Source organism: Argopecten irradians, unplaced genomic scaffold (assembly GCF_041381155.1).
Source record: "Argopecten irradians isolate NY unplaced genomic scaffold, Ai_NY scaffold_0270, whole genome shotgun sequence".
Classification (NCBI taxonomy): domain Eukaryota; kingdom Metazoa; phylum Mollusca; class Bivalvia; order Pectinida; family Pectinidae; genus Argopecten; species Argopecten irradians.
This window is the reverse complement of record NW_027187737.1, coordinates 40,210-56,519: the sequence shown is the minus strand read 5'-3', so window position 1 is coordinate 56,519 and position 16,310 is coordinate 40,210. Positions and strand designations below refer to the sequence as shown.

Here is a 16,310-nt window from a genome sequence, read left to right as displayed (position 1 = left end):
TAAGACTATATAGGTAAAATACAATATTTAAAACTAAATAAAAACTTCTTTTGACCCAAGAAAGACAGCATTATTTTGATAAAGAAAAATTATCAAAATAATATCTTCATATATATTTTTTTTTGATAAGGAATAAATTGACAAATCTTTCAAACAGTATATATGAACACCAAACCATCTAAAACAATGAAATTTAATGCTATAAATTTTGAAATAACTTTTCCGTTTTCATTTGTTTTTTAAGTAACTATTCCTTAAGGAGAAAAATCTCTATAGTTTGTAAATTTTCAACTGCCATTGACCTTTGCAAAAGCCATAGTGAAACAACCAATCTCATATTTTCTCAGAGGAAATAACTCATACTTGTAAGACTTGTCTGGCACAAATTTAACTGGGAAACTGGTAACTATCTAAGTTACCTGTTGATAGCATGGTCATAATGTTATGTAGGAAGTGTAATGTTGGGGCAAGCTATGGTTATCATCTCTGATATGAATATCTTAATGAACTACATAGGACCCTACAGCTATGAAGGTTTTTCATAACCTTAAGTGCCCTAATGGCCATTAAAACTGTGACTAAATGCAATAAACATTACTTGACCCATCTGTCTTTTCCTTTTTCACTTCACTTCCCATTTCCTCCCAAGCCAATCATTAATCCCTGAAAAAACTGACCAGGTAAGCTGAGGGGCGGGGCAAATAGACTAAATGTGTTTAGGAATTTAGGTCAAGAAAGGGATCAATTGTATATCAATTACAAATGTGTGTATTTGTTTTCTACCACACTTCCTCTTCTCTTTACAAAAGTGAATTGAAGAGGATTTCCTTTCCCTATGACACCGACATGGTTGTGAATAGATAATTTATTATGTAAGAAGATTGAAGTCCAAGCTAAATTCATAGAAAAAGGGAAACTCAAATCACATAAGCCAACGAAAATGTACATATTGGTTATAAAATGGATCTGATAGAAGTTATACTTGTGAAAAATTAAATAGATAAATTATGAACTAAAATAAATATCAAAGGAAATGTCATGGTTAGCTTACTATTTGCTTAGGTATATACGTTTCATTTTAAACAAATTTTGATTAAACATAGTATGAAGTATTGATAATGATATATACATCTTGTATTGATTACATTATTGATTTACAGACAGTGACATCTTCTGTTGAAAATTTGCTACCACATTTAAGTTGAGGTCAGTTCCTCTGATATAGGTCTTAACTAGGCCTAATTAAAAGAAAAATATAAGTTATGTTTTTGTTCATGTGTTTTGAATGTCTGTCCTACTAATTAATAGTAATATCTTATATATTTTGACGAAAATAAAACCACAAACATAATACCTGATTCTGTAGAACTCATTCTTTCTGGTGTAGGATGGCATGATGAAGATGGTGTATCTGTACTTGATAATGATAACTTTCTCCTTGGGGTACCTCTGCGAAAAAATGAAATTCAAATGGCCATAATACACTATTACTTATTGAGTAAAAAAAAAAAAAAACTGTCAAAATTTTTTAATAAAGAAAAAGTACGATATGGTATTTACACTGTGTTTACAACTGTTTGCAAAAACCACCATTCATGGCTTCAGTATTTAATTGAGCATTATTAACCAAAATGTCAATGACATATTTTGCTCGGTCATTGTCGAATAGGTCTATAGTCGTATTCTATTCCTGAGCACTAAATATATAAACAAGAGATGACATAATATTGTTTTACAAATGTCAAATGAAGCATTAACAGATGGGTTACTAATTTTAAGATCCATTGACCAGGGATCTTTTGTGGTCTTAGTTTTAGTATTTTACAATGTCTATCTTACCTTCCTGTTGACAGTTCGCTTAAATTAATGGCCAGATTTGACATAGGTGAATTCATCTTAATTATGTCTGATGTTCCGAAGCCGAATGCTGGCGAAAGTGTATTGCTGGTTGCTAAAGTTCTCAATGGCAGGTGCAGTGGGGGAAGTCGACCATGCTCACGTCTGCTTTTCGACATTTTCCATTACTTGACTCACACACAAAATGCAAGCCACTATTCTAGAACAAGTCCAAGCTACGAACATTCACAGTTCCATAAACTTTCGTTAATACTCATGTGAGAACAACTTATCAGCTGGCGAAGCTGTCGAGTGTCGTGTTGTCACGGTGTTGCAAAACCTCGTATGCTGGAACGCAAGCACGTTTTATGTTCGAAGCACAGCACGTCCCAGATAAACAACAGACTCAGGATGACATGTCGAATTGAGGGAGCAAATTTTACTTCCGTGGTATCTACCTGGACATCATCGTTTACTGTTTTTTCTTACGTTCTATTGTTCATAGCATTAGATGTGTCCAGGCAGATAGACCGCCGCCGTAGAGTTTGAAAAACAACACAGAGTTGACCAATCAGATCACTCGTTTCTTAGCATGTGTAGACAGGAAGTTGTTTCGGTGGCAAGCACCTTATTTTTTTAATAAAAAAATGAAAAATAATTTTACCGAGTGGATTTTTCAAAACACAAGAAATAATTTCGCAGAATTATTCTCTATTCAATTTTTAACGATACATTCAGTTGTTAAAAAGTCTTATGAATATTCATAATGTGTATTCAAAGAAACGCGCTTGCGTGGGCAGCTGGCGCGAAATATGCTGGGCGATAGGGTTGCTTTGTAGGGGACGTTAGGGCGAAAAGAAAAGTAGGTAGATCTAGTCATTTGTAAATAACATTTTACACCAATTTCACTGTAAAATCTAAAAGCGCGAAAATGTCGGAAAACTCACCACGAAACGAAAGACGACAAAGATCTGCATACAGAAGAAGAGCAACCCAGAAACGAGAACACAGAAAGCACGTGTTGTTAAACATTGCAGTGTATGCGCAAACTCCCGGGCGAATTGCCTTTGTCAGGGGCACGCTGTAGGTTATATAGAATAAATTAGGATAAACAAAAACGAAAGACGGATCTACTACGTAAACATATTTATAAATTTTTATGTATTTAAGTATTAACATTAAAATGTACATTTTTTTATGATATGGAGATATAACACACAAATCTGAGTACTTTAAATAAACCGCGATATTTTTTTTTCTCTCAGACTGGAGATGTTTTTCCTCGGACATCTGCATCTTTATTTCTTTTTTGACTTTAAAGATAACGTTAATTGATATTTATGATTAATCAAAAAACCCAAACATTGATTTATAATGTTTTATGTTAATTGCTTATTTCTAATCTATGAACAGCACTAGTCTACAATTGCTTTGTGCATGCTTTCTGTAATGTAGTAGCCAGGGTGTCCAAAAAGAAGGACTTCATTCACTCCCTAAATACCTAGTATTCCTTTTATCATATTTTGTCTTTAATCACTTTTACATTTTGTTGGAACAAACAAACTCAAAAATATATTTCAATATTATCACTTTATTGATAGAACTGTGTTTCTATTCTATAAGAAGAAAATTTAGCCTTATGTATTATTTTGTATTAGAATTTTTCTAGATAAGGCAACACAGAATACCAAAAAAACAGGGGTTCCTTATTATTGGAAGTCATCAAGACACTTGAAATGGAATGGGAAATATATCAAAACGCCCGAAACAAACAAGCGCTGTTAAGATATACTGGGGGCAAAGAGAAAAACTGTTGAAATTTCAGATTTCTGTGTTTTTGTTTTTTTTAGTGATTCAATTTGGGATTTTTTCATTGTAAATGGGAAAAAATAGGGAGTACACGTTTGGCATTGTTTACGGACCCTTGTTATATAAGGAGAAAAATCACAGGTTGTCTTTCACTACAAGTGTAGCGAGGGAATGAAAGTTAAAATTATGTGGAAGGACATTTCTCGGGTAAAGTTGAATCTTTTTTTTTATTGATTTTTTTTTTTTCAGAAATGAAAGATACTTTTCAAATGGTCCACTGAGTCCCCTAAGAAGTCCACTCAACCAAAAACAAGGCCCAAAACATGCTGATGAAAGAAGGTAAAACTGGCAAAACAGCTTAAAAAATTTAAATGTGAAAGTTGAAGCATATTTCCTTGTCTACAAGCAGAAAAAATCACTATCTTGGTGCTATGAACAAAGAAATACAGGTTTGCATGATATGTATATATGTATACAGAATTGTATGTCTGAAGTATGTTTGAATGAAGGAGAATCACTTTTGGTTAATTAAACATTGAATCTTCTTTAAATTATCTTCTTCAACCTAAATCTACAAGCATAATGTATTCTGTTTCCAGGGAACGACGTACCTGTTGGAGAGAGTTGGACAACCAAGAATTCACAAAGATCAGTCTGAAGGATGATGATTTTCCAGATTTAGGATGTAGCCGGTTTGTTCTTTAGAATTTAATGATATGAAATTTTGTTCTGTGCAATAAATGATGTTCCTGGAATCCCTTTGGATGACCAAATTCAATTTTTTTTGCAAAAGGTCAACAGTTACCCTTTACTATTTTTAGTGAAAAGTGTAATCAATCAAGTATTTGTCTGAAGACCGTGAACAAAATTTATTTTAGATGCTTTGTTGGCAGCACATCCACTTGGTTTAAACATATTTTATTGAAACAAAAGGATTGGGCACTAATCCAATAATATTAGATCTCGATATTGAGAAACTTCTGATGTGCAATATCGAGATCTAATGCCCGAACCCTATACGAGTCTTCGCAAGTTCCGCCCTCGAATTTGAGCGGAACTTTGACGCTTAATTACCAAGTGAAAAACTTACCAGAATGTCAAAAAACATGTATAGCGTGAATCAGTAGTTATCCATGAACACATCCTGGTATAAGAATAGGTATGACATAACATTAATCCACGGAATAATCACACATTTAAGAGCTGACCCATAGCATCGCTGTATAATCAAGGTTATTCCTATTCAAATTTTTGTCACTTCCGGTTCATCAAATTATAGTAAGGTCTATCAAATGGAAAGATAATATTAATAGTGGTAACCACGGTTGTTTATATGCACGGAAACAGGTATTTTTTATCAGTTCTGATTGATTCTGGAAATATTTAAATAAATTAATGCATTTTAGTCGAAATACTGCAAAACATTTCATAGATAATGATACTTTTACTTTCCGTCACCATTCCGTAATTTGTAACAACCGAGTAAAAATGGCGACCGGGTAGACTTACAAATAGTGGTGGGGGTAAAGAAATGTCTAAATTCGGTATAACAGTGCAATAGTGACGTTTTGCATTTTGGATTTAACATGATTTGGGATAATTCTTTCAGGATATAAAAGGTTAGTGTAAACACAACTTGAAATTTTGAATTTATATCGAGCCCATTTCTGCGCCGTGTGAATCCTGCCTCGATTGTTAGAGGTTAGACACGACGTAATGATCAAAAGTGTCTCGTCGTGCTATACCTCTAACATTGTTGGAGTAGATTGGGCACAAGTTATTTCAACTTATATCAAGCCCTCTCCAAAATATTACATATATATATAATCAACATTTGAAGATGGCAGACTTATTTGAAAGTCTTGTCTTAGAATTATTTTCTTCAGATCAAAATATATTGATAAATATCAACAGGTTCTTCTTAATATCAGGGGTGTAAAAATTTTTCAAAGTTTTGCCCCGGGCATTAGAGCCCAATAATTCAGATAATTTAATTCAAAAACACCATTTTTTATCGCAGTCTACAGAAGGTTGCTAATAAAAAAATAAAAACTTCAGTAACTCGCATTTCTAACATTAGATATTAAAGTTGCCTTCTATTATTTGTACAACAATTAATTTGCAGTTTTTTAGCATTTTGAAGATCAGGTTCCAGTCGGAAAAAGGTACCCAAGTCGGAGGTACAGATTTCTATGGCTTTTAATTGTGTGAGTTCTAAATTTATAAGGTTAATTATTGTTTTCAGTTGAATGGTCTTCTTCTCTGAACTGTAAGTTTGATTTCGATTTTTTGTTGTGAAAATAAAAATTGGTTTCTGATCCTGAAAAAGTAGGTATCATAATATTTTAGGCAGGTGTTTGGAGTTAAAGGATTGAAAACTTAGTGCACCATTTACAAACGATGCTAAATATATCTAAAAGCAGAAAAGGAAACAACATTATTTGTATTATAAATATTGACTTTCCATGGTGTAGAGATTTTTAAGAGGAAATAATGGTTTTGTAGATTTCGTAGGAAGTTGGAACTGACAGATAACAAGAAAAACAGCAAGAAAGCATACAGGTTTGTTGTTAACTTTGTACTTCAAATACTACTTCATTATAGTCGATATGAAATGAGTCTAATACACATTGGATAAATCAGTAATAACTGGTTTCAGAAATATGTAATCAACAGAGTTGTGTCCCCTTGATTTCAGAAAAACTTTGTACAACAAGTGGTTCAGGTTACTAATTTGATTTAAATTTGTTTACAATATTGTTAAAGTACTTTGCCTAGTTTGAATTTTTTCAGATACACAGTTTCTATGTAATATCACAAACAAAAAGCATCAGCAAATTTCTTGTGACCTTTGTGACAAAGTTGACAATTCCTTAGGCAGTCTCTCCCAGGGTGCATTGCGGTCCCCACATTTCACTTTTGGAAATTATCCACGAAAATTTTTATGATCCTTGAAATCGTAATTCAGGTGCTTACTAAATTTGTATTAAAGGTGCTCCACCGCTGACAAATGGTTATTTTTCTCTATTAAAACTGGAGCAGATGATTTAGTAATTTTCTTCAATTACAAAAGTTACTCACATTACACCATTACCACCATTAAAATGTTTGAGGTCCTTATTTTAATTCAAGATAAAAATGTCAAAAATAATTAATTGCATCCCTGAAAAATTCTGTGGCACTAAGGCCTATATGGAATGCAGTACTGACTGAAGCAAAATGAATTATTTTTAAATTACTTCTTTGTGTTAATTAGACATATATATATACACGATTAAGCACCAATTATTGTTCAAATGATGGGTATCATTTATGCTATGTTGGAGATGGAGCATCTTTAAATATTTAAGTTTTCTTTGGTATTATTTGCCTATAATGGCTGCTAGTTCTGACCATAATTTGATCATTCAATATAAACCAAACAATATGGATGATTTTGCGGATACACAAGATTTACTTGTCAGTAAATGGTAGGGCTGGATCAATATATTGATATACCGCTACGTAACGGTTTTCAGCAGCGTATCAAATATCGATACACAAACATGCTGTATATCGCTGTATCGTTTTAACAACCCAACCTACTTTTTTCATTATAGAAAGAGGATACAAAATTTATTCTAAAATATCATTCAAGTAAGAGCATTTCAATCAAAAATCAAAAATCAGACGGCCAGTCCATGAGGTGAATGTGGGTACCGCAATGAACCTCAAGAGATTTTGTTCCTTTAGAAGGCATAGGATGGTTAAGATTTAATAACTTGCATTCTTTTAGTTCAAAATTGAATTATTAGTACAGTCAAACCTGCTCTAACGACCGCCTGTCTATAACGACCGGTTTTTAGACTCCCCGTGCATTTTTACTATATAGTGGTACTCTGCATAACGACCACCTGTCTAATGCGGCTAGCGACCGGTCATTTTAGCCCCTTCAAATTTGTCTAACGACCGGTCGCTGAGATCGACTTTTCGAGTACCGAGTACAGTGTGTGTGTGTAGTTAATTACTGGAAGTATGTCAAAGGGACGCTACTAGGGCGCGGCTAAATACCCAATACTACCCAATACCACCCAATACTACTTTTTCAAATTAGGCCTATAAATTTACGTTCGATTTCTTCACGATTATAGAGTCAGTTGGATTATCGCCCGATGTAACCCGGGTATTCTTGATGTGTTTATCAATAAAATACGGTCCCATTACTTGGTAGAAATGCTACTGAAAGTTAATATGTGTACCTTCATTGTGATTTTAATAGTTTTGAAGCTATATATTGTGAGAAAACGCCTCTTAATCTATCTTTCATGTCCCGAGATTAATCCGTCAAAACTGGTTACACGGCAACATTACATACGACTTGCCAGCGAGAAAGTGTTGTACAAAATATTACACGCAAAAAATCTGTTTTATTTACTGGCTCGCTGGTTGGCAGAAAGCCCCAACCTGTCTATAAAGGCAACCTGTCTATAGTGACCGTTTTTCTGTCTCCCCTTCAGTAGTCGTTTTAGACAGGTTTGACTGTATTGAAGTTTTTCGTTTTTTTGCATGCTGATTTTCTTTGAAAACTTTGTATTTTGTTATATCTCATAAAGATGCTCCACCGCTGACAAATAGTATTTTTTCACTATCAAAAACAGGAGCAGACGATTTAGTATTTTTCTTCAGTTACAAAAGTTACTTACTTTACACCCTTACCACCATTGAAAAGTTTGAGCTTCTAATTTTACTTCAAGTTAAAAATATGAAAAATAATTAATTGCATCCCGAAAAAATTCCGTGTCACTATATCCTATATGGAAGGAAGTATTGATTGCGCATGCACCAAAGGCGAAATAAATTATTTTATATTATTTTTTGTGTTAATTAGACATATATATACATGATCAAACACCAATTATTGTTCAAATGATGAATATGATTTATACTTTGTCGGTGGTGGAGCATCTTTAAGTGGATAATGAACGTTTATATATCAAAGAATATTAGGAGATAACTTGATAATTTTAAACAAAACTAAAACTGTAGCATGATAAATGCCTCAATATCATAACATCTAGCCAAAGCAATTTTGAGAATACTGAACCAATATTGAGTGATTTTGATCTGGATGTAAGGTTTTATGTTCTTGGAAAATACAGTGATTTTCTGAAAATTCAGTGTTTTTGGCCTCAAAAAATTAGTTTGACAAGAAGAGTCTTAATTTGTACTTGAAATTATTGTTTCTGGGAAGGATGATATGTTTTGACTGATCAAGTTTTTAATTTTTAATCAAAAATTGTTATTCTCTTATAGAGAGACCAGTAAACCAGAGTCACGTGTTGAATTGGAAAAGGATGAGGCAACACTGAACAGACGGCAGAAGACACTCGATTATGGAAAGAATACCATCGCCTATGACAACTACATAGCTCAGATTAAGAGGTAAGATAAAAAAAGTTTACTTAAAGATGCTCCATCGCTGACAAATGACATTTTTTCGCTATCAAAAACAGGAACAAACAATTTAGTATTTTTCCTCAGTTACAAAAGTTAATTACTTTACACCATTACCACTATTGAAAAGTTTGAGCTTCTTATTTTACTTCAAGACAAAGATATTAAAAATTATTAATTGCATTGAAAAAATTCTGTGGCAGTATGTCCTATATGGAAAGAATTATTGATTGTGCATGTGCCAAAAGCAAATAAATGGTTTATATATTTTTTTTTGTGTTAATTAGACATATATACATGATTAAACAACAACAATTGTTCAATTAATGATGAGTATGATTTATGCTCTGTCAGCAGCGGAGCATCTGTAATGTGCTGTATCCCAGTGAATCTCTGTTCACAAATAAATTATTCCTTCTCTTCTTAGTATAGAGTAACCTCCCTTGCGGGAAAGTATTGATTGTGATCTCATTGTTTTGTGAGAAAAACTTCCAGCTTTTTCTCTAAAAAGCAAAGACGTTACACTCATAAATATGACACAACAATCAGTACCTATCCACAAGGGGAAATAACTCAATTTGTTGACACCTTAATAAATTAACATTTTGTAGTTATCAAGAATTAATTCTATGATGAAAACCACAATTTGATGTTTTTGGTGTATACATGGCATTTTCTTTAACTTTTGTTTGTCAATTGACACCTGACTTGTTTGAATAGACAAGAGAGACCTAAAGGATATCCACGAACACCTGATAAGAGCCAGAAATGCAGTCGTCGGTCATGGGACCAGCAGGTTAGATTATGGAGGATAGGACTACATCGTTGGAACAACTCTTCCACACCTGGACAAAGGTAAGTCATGTCTAAAAAATGCTGATGGTTTAAACCTTAAACGCTAAAAACTTGGGAATTAACACTAGTTAAATAGGAGTTGTTTGGGTAAGATGTCAGTTTGAAACAACTGTTCCACACCTGGACAAAGGTAGGTCATGTCTAAAAAATGCCGATGGTTTAAACCTTTAACGCTAAAAACTTGGGAATTAACACTAGTGAAATAGGAGTTGTTTGGGTAAGATGTCAGTTTGAGTATTTTACGTTTGTGCTGGAACGGTTAGTAAAAATGCCAACCGGTTAACCGGATTCAGTGTTTTTCCTGCCTTTTTATTTGGGGCCGAAATAAGGCCCCATTCCCAAATGTATTTCTTGTTATTTTTTCCCAAATCTATGTCTAAATTTCCCAAATCAGTGAGTTGACGCCTATTTTGTGTGACGAAACAAAAAAATTCCAGAAATCCCAAGTCTGAACGTCGTATTTTAGTATACATTCTTACACTTGATTCTTAGAGAAGGATAATTGTTTATTTCTACCTTTTCCAAAATTTCTATAAACGCTGTTGAAGTTTTTCATTTCATACTTTTATCGCAAAAAATTTCCCAATTTTCACCAGGTGGCAATTTCCCAAAATGCCCAGGAAAAATACTGGGATTGGATTAACGGAACCGTAGCCGGATAACCGTACAATTTTGTTACTGTTTACGTAACGTTTCGGTCGTACATCGATGCCATGAATTAGTCCGTATTCCATAACAATTGTTCATATCTTTCAGGAAACGCTCATTTAACACTAAGAATAATTACTTTGAATTAGATTTATTTTGTTTGTTTATAATAAAACCATGACGTTGAATGAAAATCAGTGTAAACACTTAAAATGTCAAAGTAGGCCTACTTCCTGCACATGGTTTCTTTTGCACACGGCACTTGCGCACCCCACCCTCACTGAAACATTTGCATAGAAGCCAAATGACACCTATAAGCATTTTAGTGACAACCAAGTTTCCGATAACAACACTGTTGTCGTAACACTTTTAATTTCATTACAAAAATACGCTTCTGAAATCATGTGTACTTCATACTATAGGTGAAGACGATCGTTAGTACAGGAATTTCATTACTTTTAGGAGTATTTTTGATGTACGAAAATGCATATGACGCTTATCGGATAGCTAAAATGCTAACCGTATACAAGCTGAAACCGAACTGTGAACCGGTTATCCGGTTACCCGTTCTAGCACTATTTTACGTGAAGTACTCTGACCTACCTCCATCTTAATTAATATAAACTGGCACATCTTTAATTGACACAAACTGTTAATATGACATAAAACAAAAACAAACTTCTAATATGTTTGATTATGATATTAATAGAAAGGCAGTCAAACTGGATGAAATAGATTGATCTTGGTACCCTGCCTTGGTGCAGTTACTAGGTATTATAGATGGAATAAATGTTAGTTAGAGACAGACTCTTTTTAACCTTGACAAAGAATACAGTATTTAGAGTTGTTAAGGTTAACTAGACACCATTATACTCTTGGTGACATTGATCATTCTTGGAATTAAAATTAGGACAAACATATCTTCTGAAAACTCCATGTAAAGGGTATTGTCAAAGAACAATTTAAAATTCAGGGCTTTTCCTCACTGCTTTGGGAATGGGGTCTGTGGCTTTGAATTTGGGAAAATGGTGCACCAAAAGCATGATTTGGGAAAATTATAAATATGAAATAAAGCATAACAAATAAGACGTTTTATTTCCAGTGTAGTTTATGTACTTTTCTGAAGCCAATTCACAAATATTTAAAGCCTTTACCAACTAAGTTCATGCAATATTTTTGGATAGTTTTCAGGAAATTTTGATTTTGGGAATTTTATGCTTGAATTGGGAAAAATTTAGATGTTTTGCCATAGGGAATGGGGCCGAAAATTGGCCCCAAATCATGCTGAAAAAAAGCCCTGAAATTTCTTCTGTATAATATCTTTATCAAAGATTGAACAGGTAAACATCATTTGAATTTTCTGTTTGAATTCATTTTTAGTGGACAGAAATAAATGTTGTGGTTGTTTGATGTATTACTGCGTCTTCAGCTAGAGACAAAAAACATAAATACTGCAGATTATTCTTGTTTCAGTATTGAGGGTCTTTTTGCCGATACGTCGTCCGAGAGTGCTTCAGAGATCGGAGATCGTAGTTCCACCCCATCTGTTATATTGGAAGAGTGTGACTCTGTTGAGTATGAAGACAATACAAATTGTGCTGACGACAAAGTATCCTGGGCAGAACAGGTAGCTCAGGATGAGAGTGTAATGGACAACTTTGATATAGAAATGTGTCTGAAACCAGAAACAATTTCCTTTGATTGAGAAATGCCCTAAGCCAAGGGTAACAGAATTCTTCATTGGAACAAGTTTTAAATTTGAGACTAATTTTTTAATCCAAATTGATTTATTTCTAAGGATACCAATGTATACATAAAATATCAGCATTTTAAACTATGTGTATCATAGACTGAAGTAAAAGTTTTTGTGGAATAATTAATTTGTTCATAAGGTAGCTATTCATTTGGATATTTTTTATTTGAACATCATAGCATGTAAGATTCCTTACTCATTGCATCATTTCATCACTTTCACTTGTAATATAGAAACTTCATAACTGCACATCAGTCTTGAAGATTTTTTTTTTAATTTATTCATTTGTAACCTTAATAGTACTGCTAAATATGTATTTGACTTTGTGGAAATACTGGAATGTGACAGAAGGTGCATATCTTAATTGAAATGGCTTTTGATTTTAAATATGTATTTAAGTAATATGGATTTGTTGATTTTATGAGAGTCCCATACAGTAATAGCTAACTGTTTATATTATACTACACTTTTCATCACTTCCTGGACAATTATAAAAGATGCAGTATGTGGTGAGGGTGACATTAGCTGTTCCTCACGAATAGCAAACATTTTACATGGTTTCCCACAGGGAATCTTGCATTTGTTTCTGTTTCTACACCTTTAGCCTATTATAAATGAACAATGTTGATTAGGTATACGCAATGAACCATACTAATTAAAATGTTATCAAGCCATCAAATTATTATATGAAATTTGGACTAATAGTAATAACCATTTACATTTTGTAAGTTTTCTTTTTTAATTCAACAAATACACCTGTTTTCTCTCTAATCTATTTATGAACTAGCAGTAGGTAGATTAGTATATTTTATGCCATTGATATAGCAAAAGATTTGCCAATAGTTGTCCAATAATGTCCTAAACCTGTGTCATTAATGGACTTAAAACCTGTGCTCTGACAGCATTAGGTATTGACCTAGTATTTATTGGAACATCATTTTAGTTTTGTAAATATTTTTTAATCAATATCGTATACAAATCCTGTTATTAAAAGTGAATTACATAAACTGAAAGTGGATGTTGTATTTTTGTATACAAGTACATGTGGATTTTGATCTAATAACTAGTGAGGGTGAAATAGTGCTCTTTTAAAATAGGAATTAATATTCCAGAGAAAATGAGTGTAATAAATTAGAATGGTGTGCAAAAAAAGAATGCTTTTATGTATTTTGAATGTAAATATGAGCTATTGTGCCTTTTAAATGCAGAAATGGTGTGTAAAACTTAGGCATGCATGATGTTGTGAATTATATAAAATTAAAACCGATCATTAAATATAAATAATACAGTATGATTGTAATCAATTCCATATTATAGGGGTTCTTTCCAGAATTTCAAAGTATTTTGTCAATATTTCTACTATTCTGTCTTTCCATATTACAGAGTTATCTTTCTTACAGGTAGGTATCAGTTATGATGTCATTACTTTGTGAGCAAAAATTACGTTTTCTCGGAAAAAATATGACAATAGTCAGTACCTACATACAAAGGCAGATAACTCTGTAATATACAAATGCAGAATTTGTAATAACAGAAAAGGGGACCAAAGAACTACTAGTTTTAACTTGTATGAAAGTAATCTCCCTTTCATTGAACTAGAGATATATGAGAAGACATCTATTAAAGAAGGGAGTTTCCCTTTATTGTGGGAAATTCTTCAATGAATCATTGGTGTAAACCAATTTCGTTTTTGTGTAAATAAAATGCTACCGGTATTTACTATCACAACATTTGCTATCGGAGAAAATTCACGAAAGTTAACCTCTGCTTTACACCCTATTTATTGAAAGGAATTTGTTTGATAAATCCACAAATGTTAGGTTATCTTCACTTACTTGTTTTGAAATGGAAATAGCGAAATTCAGTAGCCACAGAAGAAATTGGTCTACAGTAACTAGGTTTTAAGACCAATTATTGGCATAGCAGTGCTGCCAGCCCCGATTCCTTGAAACTAAAAGTATATAAACCTATTTCTCAAAACATTTGACTTGGTTTGTTTTGAGAAATAGGGTCCAGGTACTTCTATGAGTTCCCTGTGTCATTAAAATAATTAAAAGTAGCAAATGGACAGCACCTACTTCTGGTGTTCATTGTGTGGAATGCAGTATTGACTGATGTGTTGTCATGATTAAGACAAACAAGACATTCTTTTAAAAGAATTCAATTAGGGAGAAAATAATCAGTTTGAAAATGACTGAAGAGTAGTGAAATATATTGAATGCTGGGTGAGCTAAATATTGTTTTATAAAAGTTAAAATATAGGTAAAATATTGAATAAAACTTAATATCTTGCAATTCATGTGTTTGTAGTGATGATTATTAGGTCACCTGAGACAGTCTGTTGACCTGTTATAGTTGCCTTTTATGCATTTTCAATTTCTGAATAACCATGATGACTATACTGAGTCTGTAATATGCTATCGATGAAAGGATACAAAGTTTGTTCAAATAATCACCTTTACATTCAAGGTCGAGGTGGATCGCCAGTTGTCGATGAAAATCAATTTTTGACCTGGTTACCATAGCAACCAAAGTTTTGACAAACGAAAACTTGCATGCCATCTACACATGGTCACAAACATTACTGCCAAGTTTGAATTGGAATTAATCCAGTAGTTTAGGAGGAGTTGTCTGGACAAATTTTTTCACAAAAACCTGTGTATAGTGATCTGGTTACCATGGCAACCAAACTTTTGACAAATGAAAACCTGCATGCACATCTTCACAAGGTCCCAAACACTGCTGTCATTAAAATTGTTCAATAGTTTAGGAGGACTTGTCTTTTTCTACTATTGGCTTAACTCATTAAAAACACTTGGAAATTTTCTGATTAAAATGCTGGAGTAGTTCATTAAAAATTTTCAGGATGCCCCCGATGGAATGTGGAAAATTGTTAGTTTGTTTTCATATGTGTTAAAGCCAGGTACTGACCACATGTCTGGTTTTTTGTATCGCCTGCGACGAAAGTTCACGAACATTTCACTTTTAAAGTTTTGTGTTTAGCTGTTTCTCAAAAAGTTCAATCCTAACTTTAAACATAGCTGAAGGACATCATTATCACCTCAACATACCTAATTATTGCAGGATTCAGTTCAGGCCGTGGGATGCAGAGGTTGTGAAACTTGGGGATGCTAAACCATTTATAAGTTTTGCATTTAGCTCTGTTTCTCAAAAACTATAAATCCAATCCTCACCAAACTTTACAGTCGTGCTACCTCAACTGAGAACGACGCATGTAGATAAACCCCTACCGCTCTACCACTGACATGTATTGAATGAGTGTAGCTGTAAAACATAGCTAAAGGACATCATTATCACATCAACGCACCTAATTGTTGCAGGATTTTTATCTGTGTGGATTTCAGAGGCTGTGAAACTTAGTGATGCTAAACTACACTAAGCTCTTATTTAAAAATAAAACTATAAATCCAATTCTAACCAAACTATAAACATAGCTGAAGGACATCACTATAAAAGTCAACACACCCAGTTGTTGCAGGATTCATTTCAGGGTGTGGGATTCAGATGCTGTAAGACACAATTATGCTGCATTTCACTTTTCCTTCTTTTTGTTTTGCTTTTAAATGATTTTAAATGTTCCATTAAAGTTATGTAATAAATCCACAATGCCGTACGAGCGATACTTATAATTAAGCGTAATTCTTGTCTCTAGTTATTGTGGTTTTCTTCCACTTACTAAACCTGGCATGTACTTAAATGTTTGGTTTGTTTAGTTTTACGTCCTATTAACAACCAGGGTCATGTAAGGACGTGCCAGGTTTGTTGGTGGAGGAAAGCCGGAGTACCCGGAGAAAAACCACCAGTCAGCGGTCAGTACCTGGCAACTGCCCCACATGGGATTCGAACCCGCATCCCAGAGGTGGAGGGCTTGTGGTAATATGTCGGGACATCTTAACCACTCGGCCACCGCGGCCCAAATGACCCTGACTGTTAATAAACATCAAATCATATATGT

At 33.5% G+C, this 16,310-nt stretch overlaps 1 protein-coding gene across 1 annotated transcript; it reads left to right on the top strand.

The window, feature by feature from the left end:
- Positions 1 to 6,139: 6,139 nt before the first annotated feature.
- On the top strand, positions 6,140 to 14,024 carry LOC138312275 (histone RNA hairpin-binding protein-like; the record flags this gene model as incomplete). The annotated part of the gene is made up of 4 exons (XM_069253239.1): positions 6,140 to 6,207; positions 8,938 to 9,066; positions 9,799 to 9,933; positions 12,055 to 14,024. Coding segments are annotated over 4 exons (564 nt in total), but the record flags the coding sequence as incomplete, so codon positions are not given.
- Between the last annotated feature and the right edge of the window lie 2,286 nt (positions 14,025 to 16,310).